At 44.0% G+C, this 23,235-nt stretch overlaps 1 protein-coding gene across 5 annotated transcripts in view; it reads left to right on the top strand.

The window, feature by feature from the left end:
* Positions 1-23,235, top strand: part of LOC146857737 (CYFIP-related Rac1 interactor A-like) — a 176,382-nt gene that overhangs the window by 109,325 nt on the left and 43,822 nt on the right. For all 5 annotated transcript variants that reach the window (XM_085648346.1, XM_085648349.1, XM_085648347.1 and 2 more), the window contains 2 exons: positions 9,163-9,242; positions 15,895-16,021. In XM_085648346.1, coding sequence (XP_085504472.1) covers positions 9,163-9,242; positions 15,895-16,021 — 207 coding nt within the window. The remainder of the gene's footprint in view (positions 1-9,162; positions 9,243-15,894; positions 16,022-23,235) is intronic.

The following is a 23,235-nucleotide window of genomic DNA, read 5'->3' as shown; positions in this document are numbered from 1 at the left end:
GGGGTACGGTCCGTACATACACTGTTGGGGTGGGGGTACGCTCCATACATACGCAGGTGGGGGTACGGTCCGTACATACACTGTTGGGGTGGGGGTACGCTCCATACATACACGGGTGGGGGTACGGTCTGTACATACACTGTTGGGGTGGGGGTACGCTCCATACATAGGCGGGTGGGGGTACGATCCGTACATACACTGTTGGGGTGGGGGTACGCTCCATACATACATGGGTGGGGGTACGGTCCGTACATACACTGTTGGGGTGGGGGTACGCTCCATACATACGCGGGTGGGGGTACGGTCCGTACATACACTGTTGGGGTGGGGGTACGCTCCATACATACGCGGGTGGGGGTACGGTCCGTACATACACTGTTAGGGTGGGGGTACGCTCCATACATACGCGGGTGGGGGTACGGTCCGTACATACACTGTTGGGGTGGGGGTACACTCCATACATACGCGGGTGGGGGTACGGTCCGTACAAACACTGTTGGGGTGGGGGTACGCTCCATACATATGCGGGTGAGGGTACGGTCCGTACATACACTGTTGGGGTGGGGGTACGCTCCATACATACATGGGTGGGGGTACGGCCCGTACATACACTGTTGGGGTGGGGGTACGCTCCATACATAGGCGGGTGGGGGTACGGTCCGTACATACACTGTTGGGGTGGGGGTACGCTCCATACATACGCGGGTGGGGGTACGGTCCGTACATACACTGTTGGGGTGGGGGTATGCTCCATACATACGCGGGTGAGGGTACGGTCCGTACATACACTGTTGGGGTGGGGGTACGCTCCATACATAGGCGGGTGGGGGTACGGTCCGTACATACACTGTTGGGGTGGGGGTACGCTCCATACATACGCGGGTGGGGGTACGGTCCGTACATACACTGTTGGGGTGGGGGTACGCTCCATACATACACGGGTGGGGGTACGGTCCGTACATACACTGTTGGGATGGGGGTACGCTCCATACATACGCGGGTGGGGGTACGGTCCGTACGTACCTGTGCCCACGCTGTGGAATGCTTGTGCGTTTGGCACATGGGTACGGGCCGTACCGCCATTGTTGGGGTGACGTAGGTGTGGGCGTGGTACGACTCGTACCCACGCTCTTAAGGCGTGGGTACCTGTATTGTTGTGTTGCCGGTTCGCGTCATCGCCCACTTCCGTTGTGGCGGACGCTGGCGTTGCTGGACACGCCCCCACATCCTCGAAGTAACCAGGGCATGGAGGTCAGGTATGTCCAGGGCATGTGTGCTGTGTGACTTGGGTGGGGGTTTTGTGTCCTGCCCCTGCCCCCCCCTTCACCCCTGGGTGTTGTTCTGACCTTCTGCGGCGTCTGCGTCGGTACCTGTAGAGGAGGTCGACTGCTATGAGGGCCGGGATGACACGTAGGTTCGGGTCCATGTCTGTCCGTCGCGTACAGGTGCTCCTTGTGCGTGTCATCCTGATTTCCGGGCAGTTTTTGGCTGCCGGGAAATATTCTCCGTGCGGGATGACGTCGGGACGAATCGTACTTCCTGGTTCGTGAAACGCAGGCTGCATGCGTCCCGACATCACGTCGGCGCTTTTCAGGATGTCATTTGTATATTTATTTTTCTTGGTTGGTGTTTTGTACGATTCGTACGGAAATAGTGTTTCCGTGCGAATCGTACTTGCATGTTTGAAAAGTTTTACAACCGGGTACGGGACGGAGAAAACCCTCCGACCGACGGTTCGTACCCGGTTTCTCCAGGATCTGAATCGGCACCTAATGTCCATTTTTCTGAACACATTTTGGTGCCGATTCCGATCCTGTAAAACCCGGGTACGAACCGTCGGACGGAGCGTTTTCTCCGTCCGACTCGTATCCGGGAAAAACACCTTACAAACCCGCAAGTACGATTCGTACAGAAACACCATTTCCGTACGAATCGTAAAAAACACCGACCGGCTAAAATATACCCACAATTCGGATCCGGGACACCGCGTACGCGACATTCGAGTCAGGCAGCGTTTTACGGATCAGCAAGTACGATTCGTACCCACAGCACTTCGCACGGCAATATATTTACAGGACCCAAAAAGTGCCGGAAAAGCTAATTACGCTGTGATGCATGACGAAAAGGGGGCGCGGTACGCACCGTACCCCCATCCCTACATGCCCTCAACGTACCCATAGCCCCCCATGTAATCACCGTACCCCAGCACCCATACGCGTACGCGCCGTACCCCACCTCCGTACCACTGCCCCGTACCTGTACGCACCGTACCCCCACCCCCCGCATGTACAGTACGTACCCCCACCCCCGTATGTATGGTGCGTACCCTCACCCCTGTATCTACAGTGCGTACCCCCGCATGTACGGAGCGTACCCCCACCCCCGTATGTACGGTGCGTACCCCCCGCATGTACGGTGCGTACCCCCACCCCCATATGTACGGTGCATACCCCCACCCCTGCATGTACGGTGCATACCCCCACCCCCATATGTACGGTGCGTACCCCCTGCATGTACAGTGTGTACCCCCACCCCTGTATGTATGGTGCGTACACCCACCCCCGCATGTACGGTGCGTACCCCCACCCCCGTATGTACGCACCGTACCCACAGCCCCCCCATGTACGCACCGTACCCCAGCACCCATACGTGTACGTGCCGTACCCCACCTCCGTACCACAGCCCCGTACCTGTACGCACCGTACCCCCACCCCCCGCATGTACGGTGCGTACCCCCACCCCCGTATGTACTGTGCGTACCCCCACCCCTGTATCTATGGTGCGTGCCCCCCGCAAGTATGGTGCATACCCCCACCCCCGTATGTACGGTGCGTACCCCCACCCCCGTATGTACGGTGCGTACCCCCACCCCCGTATGTACGGTGCGTACCCCCACCCCCGCATGTACGGTGCGTGCCCCCCGCAAGTATGGTGCATACCCCCACCCCCGCATGTACGGTGCGTACCCCCACCCCCGTATGTACGGTGCGTACCCCCACCCCCGTATGTACGGTGCGTACCCCCACCCCCGCATGTACGATGCGTACCCCCACCCCCGCATGTACAGTGCGTACCCCCACCCCCGTATGTACGGTGCGTACCCCCGCATGTACAGTGCGTACCCCCAGCCCTGTATGTACGGTGTGTACCCCCACCCCCGCATGTACGGTGCGCACCCCCACCCCCGTATGCACGGTGCATATGGGGGTGGGGGTACGCACCGTACATGCGGGGGTGGGGGTACACACCGTACATGCGGGGGTGGGGGTACGCACCGTACATACGGGGTGGGGGTATGCACCGTACATGTGGGGGTGGGGGTACGCACCGTACATACGGGGGTGGGGGTACGCACCGTACATACGGGGGTGGGGGTACGCACCGTACATGCAGGGGTGGGGGTACGCACCGTACATACGGGGGTGGGGGGACGCACCGTACATGCGGGGTGGGGGTACGCACCGTACATACGGGGGTGGGGGTACGCACCGTACATACGGGGGTGGGGGTACGCACCGTACATGCGGGGTGGGGGTACGCACCGTACATACGGGGGTGGGGGTACGCACTGTACATGCCGGGGTGGGGGTACGCACCGTACATATGGGGGTGGGGGTACGCACCGTACATGCGGGGGTGGGGGTACGCACTGTACATGCCGGGGTGGGGGTACGCACCATACATGCGGGGGTGGGGGTACGCACCGTACATACTGGGGGGGTAGGGGTACGGTGCGTACAGGTATGGGGCTGTGGTACGGAGGTGGGGTACGGCACGTTCACGTATGGGTGCTGGGGTACGGTGCGTACATGGGGGGCTGGGGGTATGGTGTGGATGTACGCGGGAGGGGTGGGGAGCTGGGGAGGGCTGTACGACTCATACCCCTCGCCCAGTGTGCCCGGGGTAGGGGTGGTACACAGTTCGCTCCGTACTGGACGTTTTACATGCGGTTGTATATTCGGACGGACGGTACGGATCGTACTTGTGCGCTCGGACTTCAGTTTTACGATTCGAACGTAAAACTGTCCGGGGACGTGTCGTACACTTTTCCCTACGATATTCGGTTGTAAAAACTTTCCGACGCACTCTCGTAGACTTTTGCCGATGCTATTCGTAGATATTTTTCACGTACGAATCGTACTTGGCAGTTTGTACGGTACTTGTACGACTCGTACATAAAAAAATACGGATACGGGTCGTACGCAAATTATTTTTAACGGATCGGAATCGGCTCCTTTGTGTTTTTAAACATTTTTCAGAGACAAAAGTGGAAGTGGGCTACTCAAAATGCTGCTAAACTTGAAAACAATAAAAGCAATGTCAACAAGAGAGTATCAGCTTCTTCGGGATCATCAAATGTCTTCCATTTTTCATTTGAATATGAAATATTCCAATGCAGCACTGTATCATCCTGATGGTGTCTATTTTACAACCAATGTCAACCATCTTTTCCTTTCAAACCCAAAAGCTTGGCTTGATCAACATATTTAAATATATTTATTTAAAAAAAGGCTCTTGTAAGAGCCACCCTATATTATGTCTAATTTTGTTTTCTCATATATAAAGTTTTTGGGTATTTCAGTAAGTACCACAGTACTTTCTAGGTAGTTTCGTGAGACTACTGTGGTTCTCTGTAAACATTTTTAAATATATATAAATTGATAAAACTATTTTCTCCCCTCCACAGAACCTGCTAAAGTGCCTCATTCCTTCCCATATATTAAATCAACAGTAATAACCTATAGTTTACATTAAAGCATGGAACAAAGGAAAAGTGTGGTAATATTGTTTCATCATCGCCATGTACTGCGATATACAGCAGCCTAATATATCACTAAGTTTTTGTCCCTTTTTTTATACTTAAAAACTACTGAACCAATCAGGATCATTTAACAGAAAGGACCCTTTCTACACTATAAGCTATATTCCTGACAAATTTCATGACAATCGATTCAGCCATTTTGCTGCCATGTCTGTCTAAAAAGTCTATGGAAAATGAATTGGTGGAAAAGTTAGCTTTGAGACCCCTGTTTTTTCTGCGCACCTCCTAAACAAAGCACTTCGAAACTTTGCATCATCAGCAATGTAAAAAAAGGAATAGGGCTGCAGAGTTTTGCAGAAATTCCTCTAACCGTGGCAAAGTTATTACCAATCAAAAATCTGAGAAAGTCCTATCTCTCAAAATCATCACTCTACCTACAGAGTGACTATATATAAATATATATATATATATATATATATATATCTCCCTTCAAACCAACAGAACTCCTTCTGGAACCTGGACCCGTGGGGAGGTGGTGTGTAAACAATATCCCACAAAGTTCAAAAGGTAAAACGCACACTCAGGAAATGCCACCACAAAATGCCTGTACTGTAAGAATGCATATATATATCTATCTATATCTATATATATATCCCACAAAGTAGTTCAAAAGGTAAGAGGCACACAAGGAAGCTCGTTTGTTGAAACACGTTACAACTGAAGTCCATTAAACTATCACTTGGTGGCAGTTCCTAAGTGTGCGTTTTACCTTTTGAACTTTGTGGGATATATATATATCCCATCCCGTGATCAAGGTCTGAGTTGTAAGACCAAAACGCCTTGGGCATGGCAGAAATTCTTTTGTGCTAATAAAACCGCCATGAAACTTGGAATTTTGAGCATGTGTGACCATTTTTCTGCTGAGGGGAAATTGGATGTATATTTACCGGCGTGGCCCTGCTGGAGGTTAATGCACAGAGCGCCGGCGTCCACACTGTGGGCCAAAACCTGGATAATAAATATATATATAAATATCGATGTCAAAAATATCGTTGTTAAAAATATCGTTTTGTATTTAAGTAAAAAAAAAAGTAAAATGAAGTAAATAATACATATAATTATAATAAACATAGTTAAAAATATTTTAAAATGTTTAAAAATTATAGGTAATATATATAATGTAAAAATAAATTAAACATATACATATATAATATATACTTATTAATATTTTGTAATAATTATTTTAATAACTTATACATTGTTAAACAATATCTTATAAATTATAAATACATCTATACACATAAAACAATAATATAAATACAAATTAAATAAATACACATCACAAATTAAAAAACATTTTTTTATCTTTCTTAAATTAATTATATACTACATTAACTAAAATAATACAAAAAATATTAGATAGCGGAACAAATAAAATCACTATTCCAACTCCAAACAGTGCAACAGTAGGGAAAGGGTTGGATAAAGTAGGGGTGAAAATTAATATTCCCACCCTAGTGAGTGCAACAGTAGGGAAAGTGTTAGATAACATAGAGGTTAAAATGACTATTCCCACTCCAGGGAGTGCAACAATAGGGAAAGTATTGGATAGCGTAGGGGTAGAAATGACTATTCCCACTCCAGTGAGTGCAACAGTAGGGAAAGTGTTGGATAGCGTAGGTGTAAAAATTACTATTCCCACTCCAGTGAATTTGAAGCAGTAGCGAAAGTGTTGGATAGCGTAGGGGTTAAAATTACTATTCCCACTCCAGTGAGTGTAACAGTGTGAAGATTGTAGGATAGCGTAGGGATTAAATTAACATACTTATTAATTAACACATTTTGGTAAAATAAATAACATATTAATAATTAATTAACGAAAATAAGAATAATAAATACCAATAAAATTAAATTAATACTTACTTAAATAACATTAAATTACTTCCCACCCTATTCCCCTATAAGCACACAACTCGCTACACATAAAAAAGTACACAATTAATTGAATTATCAATTAATAAAAAATAATTACCAATTAATAATAACTTAACAATAAATGAATTAACAATAACTATAAATAAAAAATAATACATTAATTATAATTAACATAATTATAAATTAATCAATTAATAGAAATTAATTGCCAATTAATAATTACCGATGAATTAATAATCAATAACAATAAATAAAAACATATTAATTATTTATAATTAAAATACTTCCCACTCTATTTCCCTATAAACCCACAACCCGCTACACATAAAAAAATAACAGAATTCATTTATTTATCAATTATTAAAAATTAATTACCAATTAATGATTAATTAACAATCAATTAACAATAACAATGAATAAATAAAAATAATACATTAATTATATTTAACATACTGATAAATTAATCAATTAATAAAAACGAATTACCAATTAATAATTAACAATAAATTAACAATCAATAACAATAAATAAAAACATATGAATTAATTAATTATTATTAAATTACTTCTCACCCTATTCCTTTGTAAACCCACAACCCTCTCTGATATTAAAACGCAAAATTTACTTTAAAAAAATTACTAATTTCTAAACATTTAATACATATATTTAAAAATAATAAAAATACATTACAAAAAATGTGAAACATACATATAAAATACATACTAAAATACATAACACTAATATAAATATCGATATTATTAACAATGATATTTTTGCTAACGATATTACTTACTTCGATATTACTTACCTTAAGGTCGATATTCTGGTCACCTATATTCTTGACATCGATATTCTGTCCCTACGATATTAAAAACTCGATATTAGTGTAGGTCAATATAAAAAAAATCGATATTTTGACTGCAGATCATATATATATATGTATGCATTCTTACAGTACAGGCAATCGAGTAGTTAAAAAAAGCAATAGTTATAATGGTATATTTAAAAAGTTGCATAAAATACATTATATTAGTAATATTACAGAAAGGAATAATACAAAAATGCACCTATCACTAGCAGCTGTGGAGATGAGAAAGAGCGAAAGAGAATGTTGCTGTAAGTGAGTAGTGCCAGAGCAAGGTTTCAAGCACCAGCATCTTCAAGCGCTGTCCAAGTTGCTGATCGATAGTTCTGTTCTAGTTCTGAACCGGAAGCTGGCAACAAGGATCCCCGGACCCGAATGGGGTAAGAACCCAAGGGTACAGGGCAACAGGTTTTCAGGTGCTTCCTCGGGGGGTCACCCATCCTTGTTAACGGCAGCAGCATTTAGAGTTTCCGACCCAAGCTCAGAGTTTCGGGTGCTGCTGGACTCTCAGCGCCACCTCATGCGCCTGATGTATACTACTCACTCCAGTGTGTCTATTACCTGCAAGAAGAGAGGAGAGGGTGTAGCCCTAGGGCTAGAGTGATCGACCTCGAAGCTGGGGAACCAGGTTCGAGTCTCGGCAACGACGCTCAACATCCTGTGATTCTCAATCTCCCCGTGCCTAATAAAAATGAATGGGTCCTTCTGTAACGGAACTGGTGCTCATGAAAGCGCTGTGATACCCGATGTCTCGGGTCTAGTTCGAGCTATATAAAACTCTAAAAGAAACGTTTTCCTGTGTTCTGCAGTTCTGGAACCGAAAGTGCCTGATCCTTAGGTCAATGTGTTGGCTTTAGCTGTTCACTCCTATCTGTAGGGTCACTGGCATTATGTGGCAGGGGAGGACCAAATTACGGGTCAGGGTTGACTCAATTATGTGACATAATTCAGTGCATTTTCTGTAAGCATTACTTCATTTTTCATATCTACACATGTTAACATTGGGTAAAGGATTTACCTCATTATTATCGGTTTGTGGCCTAAATATTACAATAAAATGAAATGTGATCTGCCAATATATAGCAATGGGCTTGACACTCTATGGCAAGCTATGTGGTGGTGGCTATAGTCAATTTTGATCTATTTGAGCAAGAAGCAGTTTTGTTGTTGAAATCCTGAACATTATTCAGTGCATGAAGGATTATGTGGCAAGTGCGTCAAATACTTAATCATGTGGAAAAGGCTATAGCTGGGGGATTTGTTTATTCTAGTGGGCCTGCCTATATGCAACTGCCCCCATGTGCATCTGTTCTGTGTGCAAGCTCCCTGTGTGTGCATGTTGTCTCTGCACCTTCCTGAGCCAAGGGGTACTGATGCGAACCTGGATATGTCCCTTTCCAGAGAGGGGAGATAGACAATACATTTCACAGCCATCAGAGGTGTAGGAACCTTCTAAAGATGCACACAATTGCACATACAACATGCTCTGGGTTGCCCGGCCTTTATTTACCCATAGTTCATGGGAAACTGAAGTTTCAAATGTTCCTCCTTCCCCTATGCCTACTCTCTGTTCTTGACCCCTATGATGCTTTCCTTTCAGAACAAGACCCTCCCCATCGAAGACACAACAGACTGCCTGAGCACGATGGCATGCGTGTGCAGAGTCATGCTGGAGACCCCGTGAGTAAAGCGACAGGCTCTTCCAAGACTAAATATCTCCTTCCCCTCCATCTGGCCAAAGCAATGACGGTGAACATGGCTGGTGAGAGGCGAGAGAGAGCTGTGCTGGCACTCCAGCTCTTTAGGGTGAACGCGTGCGAGCAGTGTTGTTGTATGTGTCTGAGGTGCCATCACAGCACTTTTGTTGTTTGGAATATTAGTGTGTGTGCCTGCAGTGCCATTGAGGGCTCAGGTTTGCTGGTGGTGATATTAATTAAGACTGAGGTGTAGTGGCAATGCTGTTTCGAATTATTGTGTGCTAGCAGGGTGTTTATTTGGGCTCAGGTGCCAGTTAGCAAGAATGTAGGCTGAGATTGAGAATGGCTGGCAGTGCTGTTGCTTGGTACACAAGTGCCTTGCCTGTTGCTTGGCTTGAGGTCTGCTGGCAGTTCTTTTGCTTGGGATTCAGGTGTGCTGGCATTTATACCATTTGGCACGTGTGTGCTAGCAGTAGTGCCGCATCTTGGAGCTGAGGTGCACTGACAGAGCTCGTATTAAGGATTACTGTGTGCTGGCAACGCTGTTGTTTAGGACTGGTTGTGTGATATTAAGGATTGTAGGCAGTAGCATAAACAAACATTTTCGCAACCGTATGACTGTATAAATGTGGGTTATTGTTTAGTGACTAAATTGAAACTTTGAACCCAGAGACCCTATCTTTTTTTTTTATTCTGGACAAGGCACTTAATCTCCCTTTGCAGGAGTGAATTATTATTAAAAGATGGCTGGTCAGTAGGTGATCAAAAAAAACTATTGTAACAGCTATGGTAACTGTATGCCCCTGAGGGGGACGCTGATCGCTGCTTTAGATGCAACCTCGTTATTGGGGATCCCCACGCCTGGTCTACAAGATGATTACTGATCGGAAAGACTATTGTTGGGGGCTCTTGTAGGTACCCAGTGAGAGGCAAGGTTCTGCACAACATCAGAAGCATCATGATGTGACTATTGAAAAGGCAGAGTTATGTCAGGACCACAGGGGCTTGTAGAGAGCTGTCTGTTAAGGTACAGCCAGCTAAAACAGTGCATTGAGCCCTGAAGTGACAACATTCCACACCATTTTATAACACTCCCTTTTATTAAAAATCTTCACCGCCATCATGCCCGTTCGGGTCTACTAAATGATGGGAAAACTGTAAAAACATTAGCAAAGATTGTTTCACAACAATGACAAAGCAATGTCGCTGGTAAATTACTATAACTTGTGTTTTTTTTCAAACATATGTTAGTAGCATCTAAATAAACAGAGCTCACTTTATCAAGCTCTGAACTAAAGGGTGAGACCGCCCAGTCGGCACCTGAACCCGCGATATGCAGGATACAGTGAACGCTTCTTCAGGAACACTTACTGCTTGCTCAAGGCATCGCTAGTGAAATGCAGTTATAATTGCATTTACAATCATAAGATACAGAAGATGAGTTGTGCAAATAATTCTTTCAATTTGCTTTAATCTTATTATTGTTAAATTTCTTTGAGTTAAAACATTTGTGACATAAAATTAAATTAAACATCCAACAGACAATTTAATTATAAACCGTATCATTAAGTATACTATCATTATGAACTTGACACTGCTGGGAGGACTCTTTTTATAATCGTATTTAAATGTTCTATTGTGCAATATTGAGGAATTATTGAATGACATTTGTGTGTTTTTTAATCCATTATATATGCAAAAGAGCAAGGAAGAAAATTAAGAACAGGACTAACCCCTTAAACACCAAATTCAATACACTGTGATCACTTTACACCGATTTAAAACACTGCGTGTAGACGACTACTGCATTATTCCCGTATAACAATTGCAAATTATACCTAGCTATCAATTTCAAAGAATAAATAGAAGCTGAATAAAGTCATTTAACCAGCCCTTCAAACATTACCTTCCAGTTTTATACTCTTTTGGACACAGACATATTTTGCTTTAAACCCTGAATTCAATTCATTGTGATCACTTTACACCGATTTAAAATTAACAGTATATAACCTACATATAACCTACATAAAGTCACAATACATTATTTCCATACCCAGCCATGAATTCCGAAGAATAAAAGAAGCTGAATAAGGTCATTTAATCAGCCCTTCAGTTGGAGCAAACGATAACTTCCAGTTTTTACACTCTGGTAGACACAGACATATACTTTGGATTTTACTACCATCTTGAAATCCCTCTGAACACCCATTTTTCTCACAGTTCGTTCGCTGTCCATTCCACTACCAGCTAGAAGTGAAAGTGTATATACAATTGAATTAAAATTCAGCTGTGAAAAAATACACTTAGGTTGAAATCAATTTTATTCAGTTAAAAAAAAGAGGAAAAAACACAAACCAAATTACGCAGTCCAGCATCAGAAGGAACCCCGTCACAATCAGAGAAATACAGGAACACGGATCTCGTCCATAACCATTAGATATATATTGCAATCACAGCAAGACTTATATAAAGCAAGCTCAAACCTGCCAAATTACCCTCAAATACGTCGAAAGGAGAGAAAAATATCATATTAACAGCATTATTCACTATGCGAATCTCAAAGCATTATGCATTTTAGGCCTAGATGAAAGGGACAAAAACATCAAAATTAAAAGTATCGAAGCAGTCTTCACAGTTACATCCTCAATTACCAACACCGTTGCCAACTGTCTCATTTAAAACAGTGCAATACTCTTTACTGGAAGTAAGGTCGGATTTGGCAGCATTAGGACCCATAAACAAAGGTCCAGCACCCTTCCTAGGCCCTCAAACTTGTGGATAGCAGAACGAGGTGTCTATCAAAAGGCCGGCAGTGAGTGACAATGTCTCAAGGGGATCCTCAAACCTCTAAACACAATGTCTGTCTTCTTGGCCACCGCCCTAGTGATCATCTCTTGCTGCATATGTTCTCCAGCTTGACCGACACCGTTCCAGTATTGGTTTTTTCGACCCTCTGAGGTCCTGGTTGCCACCGTTGGACTACAGATATACGATAACCAGACGCGTCTCCCAGGATATACCCCTGCAGGCCGAGCCTCTGAATGCAGATTACCCCCTCATCTATGGCAGGCAAGCTCCTAATCCAAAGTTTGTTGGACTTGACCTCATTTTTAGCATTTCTACCTTGATATTATGGTTGACCATAAAATCTAAAGCACAGTCGTTTAAGCCCTGGGCTTTATAGGAGGCTTTTTCCAGTTATTTAACAGTGTCTTCCATATTCACCTCCGCTGTATGGTACCCATGTTTGTCTCCATTGTGGGTATATGCTCTTTCTTGACTTCAAACATCTGGGCTAGGGACGAAAGCCTTCTCTCTATTAGCCTTAATGATCCAAGTAAATTTTGCAGTGCTTTAATCATTGGGGCTTCCCCCTGATGAAGGCAGCTCCTCCCACCGCTGCCTTAACTTGGCCATCGCTGGAGTTCCGTGCTGCAGGCAGAGTCTCCATGGCCCTTCTCTGGCTTCCGCCTGCTGTCTTTAGGTGGAACGGGTGCTCTGGATCGATGCTGGTGAAGCCATTTCTCTACCCTCGCAACCAGCAAACCCATTGTAATGCATCGAGGAAAAGTGTAATCCTAACCCAAAGCCATAGAGTATTACCCTCTGTTTACTGTAGCTACTTCTTCCTCTCCTGTACCTCGTTGCCATGCCACATCCACCACTACAGACACCTAATGATCGGTCACACTGGGGCTCAGGGTCGTCCCCAGATGCTGCTGGAATCCACTGTCTTTTCTCAGCCTCAATTTAAAAGCCGGATGCCACCATCATAATGGCGCCTGGAGACCCGCGTCTCCCCAGGGTGCAGCTATCATTGGTGCAGTCGGTGCAATGCACCCAGGCCCAAGGGTTGAAGGGGCACAGTCTGCCCTGCACCAGCTGATGTTATTTCAGAGGCTGCCTGTTCTGGTTTTGTTTTCCAAAGGCCCGGTGCATGCCAGGGCCTTGGCTGTGTTTCTGTTCCAAGGAGCAGGATACAGAGGGGGTAGAGGATAAAGGAACAAAACAGAAGAGAGAGGAAAGGGATGAAAGAAAAGGAGACGGTGAAAGAATGGGGGTGATCGGAAAAGGTTACAAAATGGGAGAAGGAAATAAGGTTAAGCGAGAAAGGAGATAAAGGTGAGCAAAGTGGCCAAGGAAAAGGAAGGAACTAGAAATGAGGAGAGCAGGGAGGAAGGAGATTAGGATCGGCGAAAGCCAGGAGAGGGGGAAGAGAGAGAGACTGAGGAAGGGGATAGAGGGTAGAGCATTAAGCGGATGAAGGAGATGAGAGTGGGGTGGAGATAGGGGAGGTGAGAAAGAAAGGCAAGGAAAATGAGGAACTTGGAGAACTATGAACTACATTAGTGTATCAGGTGCAGTGACACCGGCGTCCAGAGGTGTGATGAGTTCACTGCACCGCATTCATAGCAGTATTTTAGTACCATCTGGGGGGCCTAGCTTCATTGCTTGCACTAGGGCTCATGACCTCTAGGCTACGCCACTTGTGTCCCCATTTCTCCACTGTGTGGCTTAAGGTTCAGGACCTGCCAAAGGCCCCGTCAGGATGCCACAACCTCAGCTTGACTCCCCACCCTTCTTTGGCCACCTCCCCTCACCTCCAGTCCGCAGCGGCTGGATGTGGTAGAGACTAGAGAGGCCGGAGCCGCACCAGAGCTCAAAAGATCGAGCCCAGATTTGCCTGTTACGAGTTCCTCCCCTAAAATAATGCTCTTAAAACAGACTCTAATTCCTCTTTACAGATTGCAAAACATTTTCGACCTAGCACGCCAAGCACCCTATGCATACAGGATGGAGAGAGCCCCAAATGAAAGAACAAGGACCTCCTACTAGCAGAGCCGGGTAGAGGCTACAGATAGGACCAGGCTTCATAAGAGATGCAGAGGTCCAAAGATACCGAATGTCTCTGGTTCAGATAGCATACTCGTGCAACGTATGGGCCAGCATTCTTATCCTGAAAGAAATATTTACTGAGATGAATTGTAGCTGGAGTGAACTCTCCATGGAGTAGGGATATAAAAACATCTCTTTTGTAGCACGCTCTTTCGATAAAAGCCCAATGGCCCACCCATAGTCAGACATTGCAGCAGGTAGGGAGACAGAAGGTTTCTATGCATTTCACTCAAGCATACTAAGATGGGAGTCTATATTAAAAACGACAGTAAGACACCTCTTCTAATACTGTTTGCTACTTCAATGTAAGGTGGACACGTCATCCCAGAAATATTTTCTTTGATTTACTTCTGTTTAACGGAGCGGTTGAAATTATTTGCAGAGTTTCACAGACTTTTATTCTGTCACTGAAACTACCCTCTTCGTTGTGTACTGAATACATTTGTGTGAGCAGCCTATTAGACTGTAGGCCAGCCACAGACACACTTGAACAAAGATATATTATTGTCTTGAAACACAAGATGCCAGCTGCACCCCCCTCGTCCCTGACAAATTCTTCTCCACCGTAAGTATAGGAAGATAAGGGGAAGTAACAGATCCTGTCATGTCACCTAGACAACACTGGAGCCAAATAGAATCACAGTGCAACCACCTTTTCAAAACCATTTAATGAATAAACATGGTTCAAAAGCCTTTTGTCCTCAATTTCCACACAATTCCGCACATTAATCACAATTTTCGACTGACCGGAGTGTCCTTGCAAAGTCCTGACATACATTATACACCTCTGTGGACGTGAAGGTAACGCTTGCGGTGGTGCAACAGAGTTCTACTGATGTCGCAGTGCGGTCACTGCCCCACATCCTACCTTTGAGAAACGAGTCAAACTCTAAGGAAAGCTGCCATCGCTGTGCCTTGAAAGGAGGTGGGCTGGGATAGTTGATGGCCAGGAAAGGGAAACAGCCTTTACCACGAAGGCTTTTCTACACGTTACGTTTACAATGGTACACTTACCTCGTAAACGTCTTCACAACGCGTATTGCTTCCACGACCGTCTTTATCACGCAAGCAACGTCTTCACGGAACGTCTTCTACCTCATCCGAAAAAATGCGTCAGTCCTTTTTTAGTGTCGGTGAAGACGTGAAAAAAAGGCAAAAAAAAAGAAAAAAGGGGGCTTGGGGGGGTCTCCCCCCCCCCCCAAAAAAAAGCGTGGTAAAGGGAAAATCGAGGTAAAGGCTATGCGTAGAAAAATCATTCCGTTGTAACGCATGCGTGGAAAAGGCATGCTTTGCAACGGAATGCATAGTAACAACATATATTCGCCAGGAACGAGGTGAAATAGCAGTATTGGTAGCTTTGGTTGATGTGCCAGCAGTGATGTTGGTTCGGTTTGAAGTGTGTGGGTATGCTTGGTGTGTGCATTGTTGCTAGTAAGGTCGTGGAGTGCTAGCAGTGTTGCTGGTTAAGGCTGAGATGCATCAGGGGTGTTCTCAGTTAGAATCGATTATAGGTAGTGGTGATTTTGAAACCGATGTGCCCGACTCATGTCTCTCTCCTCACTCTGCTCACACACTCCTTCCTGCCCCATAATCCAGCTCCCACATCTGCTCAGAGAAGGTCATCTCACCCTGACTTCATCACCTAACTCTCACTGAATTTCTCCCCTTTGTCTTCAGCATGGCCTTTCTTCCCCCTGGTTCCAGTCTATGTCCTCACAATCTCCCCTTTCTACTTGCAGGGAGTACAGGAGCCGCTTCACAAACACCGAAACGCTGCTGTTCTGTATGCGGGTGATGGTAGGAGTCATTATCCTCTACGACCACGTACACCCTGTGGGAGCCTTCGCAAGGACATCTAAAATTGACGTGAGTCTGTCTTGAGGTTTTTCAGTTTGCTCTGATAGTCTAGTGGTTGCTTGCGACAGAAATAGGTTACACAGACCTTGTAATATATAGATTTTTTTTAATTTTTGCGCACAGTAATTAAGATGTACAGATTTCTTAATAAGTCATTGTTCATTCAACTGACCTTGAAAATGTGAAGTATTATTAACCCTTTTAATACGGTTACATAAATTACATAGATACAGTGGTCGATAGTAAAATCATCTGAAATCAGTTTACATACAGCAAATAAAAAAATAGGTGAGCGAATTGTATTATTTTATAGATGCCATAAGCAATCTTCATATCCAGGCACCTTGTGTAGCACACACACGTTACAATCCAACTGTAAAACTGATAAAAATGTAGGAACCGCTTGTATTTAATGACTGCAGCCAATACTGCATTTTCAGTGGATTGATTATTGATCCTGCCAGATTCAATTTTTCAAGCAATTTTAATGATCTACTTGGATGATAATCTCTTGCTTCCAATGGCAGATTGTACCACAACCTTCATGTTCAAATTGTTTTGTTTGTCATGGCTGGATTGCCCAGATTCGAGAACAAGTGGAATGATGATGTACAAGCACTTTCTAAATAACTTATAATTCGGATTATTGACCACATCACTGTACTCTATTGCAGTTATCAATCCGGTTTTAGCAGATTCAAGCGCATACCACATTTACATTATTTAACCACTTGCTTTCTAGTTTAAGTTATCTACCTCTATCCCAATCTCAAAGTCTGAATTTTTGCACTGTGGCAAATATGCAGAAATTGTTTACTATGTACTATTGACTGCCTCAGGGTTTGTGATTCTCAGTACTGAGTTGCATTCTAGATGCTATATTAACTTTAATTCAAAACTTTTAGTAGTAGTGCATTTCGCTCTCCGAAATTCTTAAAAAGCTAAGTCGCCCGTCAATACTTGGAGCATGCCCTCAAACATTTATTTCATTTATTAAATTTAATGTGAATAAGATAATCCAATGTTTATATTCACATTCTGTGCCACCCAGGTACTGGTGATTCTTTACGATGTTGCTCCTGTTTTAATAAACATGTGTATCTTTAGTTACAATGATTGTATCCCAATTTAGAGTGACCCGATATATTCTTGTAGACTCTTTAAAAACGCTGTAGGCCATCCAGCACCAGTTCCTGATCAGTAATCACTATGTCTTTGTACTTCACAATTTAAAACTCAGTAGCATATAACGTCAGATAACATACTGTATTCTCTTTGAGACTTTGAGAAAATGTGCATAGGAGGAGATAGAGATGGTTTTAGTGGGTATTTAGCAAGTGATTTAATCCTGATTATATAATTTTAAACGTTCTACCTAGATTAATTATAACAGGTGGTATATTACCTTTATGCAATTTGCAAGCCATCCGTATTATTTTATTATGGTTCTAACAGAGACATCTAGTTCTGTACCACACCAACTGCCACCCAAGACTCTCTCTGTTTTAATCCGGAGTTTCATATTATGCAGGTTAGTTTTTTAGGCTGTTCATGTGTTACAAATACACATGTTATGTTCATAGTTTCCTAAAACATTTCCAAAAGTTCATTGTAATTGCCATTTTCAGTATAATGTGCTACGGTATTACGCAAACCTCACAACCTTACATTAGAGTTTGGTGTCAATTTTACTCTTTGTTTTTTAGCAACTGATGTTTGTCCACAATATGCTATAGCATTTTCTGATTCTACTCATTCAAAGTCGATTTTAATGATCAATGTTACATCTTAGATGTAACTGTAAGAATATACAAGTTGAAGAAAAGTTTTGACGCCTCTCAGCATTTTAACAATTACTGTCAATGCAGATTTAGATGTTCCAAATATACTTTGTGGGACTATGATATTGTGTTTGATAAATCATTGTTCTATTATTGAGTTTTCCTGCCAATCACCTATATATTGGCGCTGTGGTGTTCCTTAAATCACCCAAGTCACAGATTTCTTCAGCAAAACCATTTACGATTATAGTATTATTGTATTATATACTTACAGTGACTTTCTTCCACGATATTCTTAAATTCTTTTATCGTTTTCTCAGATTTTGGAAATGGAAAGGTCCTGTCTACTATCTATGTTACAACATTATTTTGGTCTTCGTTGCTTGTCAATAGAGTTATCCTGATGCATATGAAAATAAAACCAAGCAGATTTTCCATTATGGGCCAGGATAATGGTCTCCGTCAGAGAGCGGCATTCCAGTGTATGATTTGTAAATGTTTGATAGGTGTTGAGACTGTAAACCCTACATAGACTAATGTTTGGATTGATTTTATTATCCCCAGCTAATTCTTTGGATAATCTTCAGATGCGATCTTAGAAATTCCATTTGGATCTTTTTAATTCATCACCCATCTACATTCATTATGTGTGCCAGCCATTGGTTGAATTTTCCAATGTCCCACATACTCTTCTTGTGATTTCAACTGTCCCAAATTAGCCATCTACAGATGCTGTTCTCCTGTTATTATTTGGACCTTTAGCATTTGCAGACACGCTTGTGTGTATAATGCAATCATCACATCTAGCCTATTAACACACGTTAGATTAACAGGGTTATACATTAAACGCCCCAAACCAATGAAAGTGAAAGCTACCCGCACCGAAACACGGCACAGAACCTAAGACGAGTACACAGTGTAATGGCACGAAAATCCCTAATTACAGAAGATGCTATAATTCTTTCATTGGACGCACGCATGGCCTTCGACATGGTAGAATGGCCATTCCTGTTCGCGGTGCTGCATCAATTGGGATTCGGACCCAAATTCATAAAATGGGTGGAACTGCTCTACACAAAACCGCTGGCACAAGTGGTGGCCAATGGGCGCATCTCAGACACCTTCCCGCTGGCAAAAGGGACAAGGCAGGGATGCCCACTGTCGCCGCTGCTATTTGCAATAGTGTTGGAACACTTGGCAGCATGGATACGGCAAGATCAAGTAATCCGTGGGCTTAGATGGGCAGTGGGGTGGGAGGATCGAATATCGCTATACGCCGATGACGTACTGCTCTACCTGGCCTCACCGGCCCGCTCTCTTAATTGCCTTATGGATATTTGTGAAGCATATGGGCGGGTATCTGGATACACTATAAATTGGATGAAGTCATGCATCTACATACTCTCGGGCGATCAGCCGCGACTCCCGCATAACTGTGACATCAGGATAGTGACCGAAGGATTTAAATATCTAGGGATTTATATAACATGCCAGGACACACACTTCATTGCAGAGAATCTTATGAAACCTCTGGAACGATTTCGGAGGGATGTACAGTGCTGGCGTTCACTGCCACTCACCTTGCTGGGCAGGGCAGCCCTCTTTAAGATGATGGCGCTCCCCAGATTCTTATATGTCCTACAAAATACACCATTTCCGGTCCCTTCATCATACTTCAAGGAAGTCAATAACGAAGTAAACAAGTTGCTGTAGGATGGTAAGGCAACACGTATTGTGATGCACAAGCTAGTGAAGGGCTGGTATGATGGAGGAATAGCCCTCCCGCACATCAAAATATACTACTGGGCCTCCCAACTGGCGGTAATAAATCAGTGGCTTCATGCTTACCAGGAAGACCCGGCGTATCGCATGGATAGATACCTCCTGGGAACAGACGGTATCATGGGAGAGCTCTACAACAGGAATAAAAATTAAAATATTACAGGTCCTACAGCGCATACAATTAAGATCTGGCACGAAGTGCAGAGGGACATGGGTTGGGAGGGAGTCCTGACGCAGGCAACACCGCTCTGGGACACAAAGAAACTCTGTAGACTCAGAAACACGAAGGGGTTCAGACAATGGGACCTGATAGGCATCTCGAAGGTGGGGGACCTGTGGGAAAAGGGGAAGATTATCCCGTTTACGCAATTACAACAAAACTATGGCTTGGCAGACACAGAGACATATAAATATCTACAAATAAGACATGCACTAACGGCAGTAATCCCTCCAGGCACGAAAGTGCCAGAATCATCACCCCTCGAGGATAGACTACTAACAGATCATATGATGGGAAAAGCCATCTCACTCACCTACAAAAAAAATTATAAATAACCAACCGGACCCGACAGAAGCCCTGAAAACTAGATGGGAGGCGGACTTGGGCGAGCTAGATGAGTCGGACTGGCAGGAAGCGATGGCTTCCACAAGAGAGGTAGCGATTCCAGCTAGATTTAAATTAGTGCAACTGAAGGTGCTACATCGCACATACTACACCAGGACACTTTTATATAAGTTACACAGAGCAGATACACCGCTTTGCGTCAGACAATGTTGGGAACCTGGTACATTCTGGCACATACTATGGGAATGTGTAAACATTAACAACTATTGGAAAGCAGTCATGCGCACAATCTCGCAGGTCACTGAGATAACGGTGGCACCAGAACCAAAGCGATGCATACTAAACATCTGGGAGCCCACAGACCTCAATCAGGCAGCGCAAACATGGGTGTCGCTCGGTATGACATTAGCAAAGAGGGATATAGCGCAGCTGTGGGGAGCACGGCAAGTCCCTACACTGTGAAAATGGTGTACTGGTATGGACGAATTAATGGTAACGGAAAAATCAGTATATGTCCATAGGAGATGTCCCAAAAAATGGACACGGATATAGGGGAAATGGAACGAGTATCGGGGTAACATCTGTGATCCCCCACAGGAAGAAGCGCTATCAGACAACTCCGACTAGCCAAGGTGTATATAGGAGATAATAATAAGGTGTATTTGGGTGTGGGCAAAGGGATGGTTGCGGAATGTTCTGAAAAACTGGTAAACCGACCCTTGATACATGGGGAAAAACGACTGAAAGTTGGGGGCGTTGTGTATGTAATGAGGAAATCACATTGTATGGTATTGCAGATGGGCTTGAAAATTGAAAATGTTAATAAAAACAAATTCAAAAAAAAAGAAAGAAAGTGAAAGCTACAATGTTTTGTGTAGCAGCTATATAATGCCATTCTTATTTTCCACAAATCTTATCAAATATATATCTTGAGGTTTCAATCCCCACAGGTAAGAGATTCTCCGTAAAACATGAAACATGTGTTAGTAATTAACTTCGATACTTTTAGAACTGTCTTGGAATATATTTCGTAAAAGGGAGAACATGAATCACCAGTATGATCCTCATTGGTTTATTAACTTAATATGTAAATGATGAGGAATTATGTTACTGGTGCTGGAATTACCCTCTTAGTTTTTTTTATTTGTAACACTTTCAGTGCTAGGGGTTCACTGCATGGCCGTCACTTGGGGTCACACCTGCAACCTCTGACCTAAAATTGGGCAAACGCAATGCCAGGAGCAGAGTGACTGTAGCATTTTGGCATGTAAAATTCACCAAAGACTCGAAATTGTCACAGTTGAAACTTGCAAATGTTTCAATGTGGCCTGATCAGCCGAAGTTTAGGAGAGCAACACCCGTTTCAGGCCTCCCAGGACCCAGACAGCGCCGAGCAGGCCTGGAGGCTTTCTCTATTACTATGTTATACCAGATTGGACTGCACAGGAGTTGTATGTAAATTCAGGCAACCTTTCCTGTTCTGGTATAAAACCTGCTGAGATGCACATATTCTTTTATAGTGAGTGCTTTGATTTCAAATTTAATACTCACACCGGCACACGTTTAGATTACCTCAGAGCTATTTCTATAAAGCACCCTATTACAGGCATCTTCTTGAGCTTTTCATTCAAGTTTGTGTCAGAGAGAAAAACAAGTTACTTACCGGCGTAAACTCCTTATCTGGTAGAGACTCTATCTAGCCGCAGATTCCTTACATTAGAATTATCCCCAGGCGTCAGACTAGAGCCAGAACTTTTTCCTGAGCAGTACCCTTGTGCGCCGGTAGGTGACGTTGCTCAGCTCCGTGTGGCGTTGTTTGCAACAGATGTGACATTTGCAGTGCCTTCATGGGTGCCACCCAGGTGAGCTGACATGTTACTTTTGCAATTTTCCACGCCAGAAGCGCGTAGCCACGATGTACGCTGACCACTGGTGTAGAAACTCCCTAGAAATCTGTTCGCAGAGCAGGGAGGATGGATGGGTCAGTACGGAATCTGCAGCTAGATAGAGTCTCTACCAGATAAGGTGTTACTCGAGGTAAGTAACTGGTTTATCCGATACAAACTTCTAGCCCCAGATTCCTTACCTTAGAATAGATAGCCAAGCAATACCTCCCCAGAGGTGGGTCTGCAGACCAATTTCACATGAGAAAGTCTTGCAGGACAGAACAGCCAAAGTGCCCATCCCTACGGACCTGACTGTCGAGACAGTAGTGTTTGATAAATGTGTGCAGGGAATCCCACATTGCTGCCTGGCAGATGTCCAGGACCGAAACTAAGCGAGCTAACGCAGTTGTGAACGTTTTACTTCTGGTGCAATGAGCACGAAACCCTCAGGGGGTTGCTTCTTAGCCAATTTAGCAGATTTTTATACAGAGTACAATCCATTTGGCGATGGCCCTCTTCTGTAGTGCTTGTCCTTTCTTCACTCGGATATACCCACGAAGAGTTGGTCATCCACCTGGAACTCTTTTGTGTGGTTATGGTAGAACAACAACAGTCTTTTTGGGTCCAGATGGTGAAGTTACTTCTCTTCTTTGGAGGGACGTGGCGGAGTGTAAAAAGTAGGCAGAGTAATAGTTTGGCCTACGTGAAATGTAGTGACCACTTTCGGAAGAAAGGAAGCTCTCTTACGGAATACCAGTTTTTCTAGGTAGATGTTACGATAAGGAGGATTGGATGACAAGGCCTGAAGCTCACTGACCCTCTGGGCAGATGTTATGGCCATCAGGAAGACCATCTAAATGATAATGAGTCTGAGCGGACAGTTATGCAAGGGCTCAAATGGAGAGCGTCATCAGGAACGTCAGGACCAGAATAAAAACCTACTGAGGCTTAACGAAAGGGGTGGGAGAAAACATATGTTGCAAACCTTTAAAAAACCTATGTCCAATTGGATAAGGGAAGGATGGTCAGGGAAATGAAAAAAAGTAGAGATTTCAGAAAGATATCCCTTAACAGTGCCCAGAGCAGAGCCCTGCTGGGCAAGAGATAGTACGAACAGGAGAATCTCAGAAAGGGGAGCAGAAAGGGGATCAATCTGTCTTTTTGTACACCATGCCATAAATTTCACCCAATGGAAGGCGTAAACCATCT

The sequence above is a fragment of the Triturus cristatus genome, chromosome 3_2, assembly GCF_964204655.1.
Source record: "Triturus cristatus chromosome 3_2, aTriCri1.1, whole genome shotgun sequence".
Classification (NCBI taxonomy): domain Eukaryota; kingdom Metazoa; phylum Chordata; class Amphibia; order Caudata; family Salamandridae; genus Triturus; species Triturus cristatus.
This window is presented reverse-complemented; position numbering and strand designations above follow the sequence as displayed.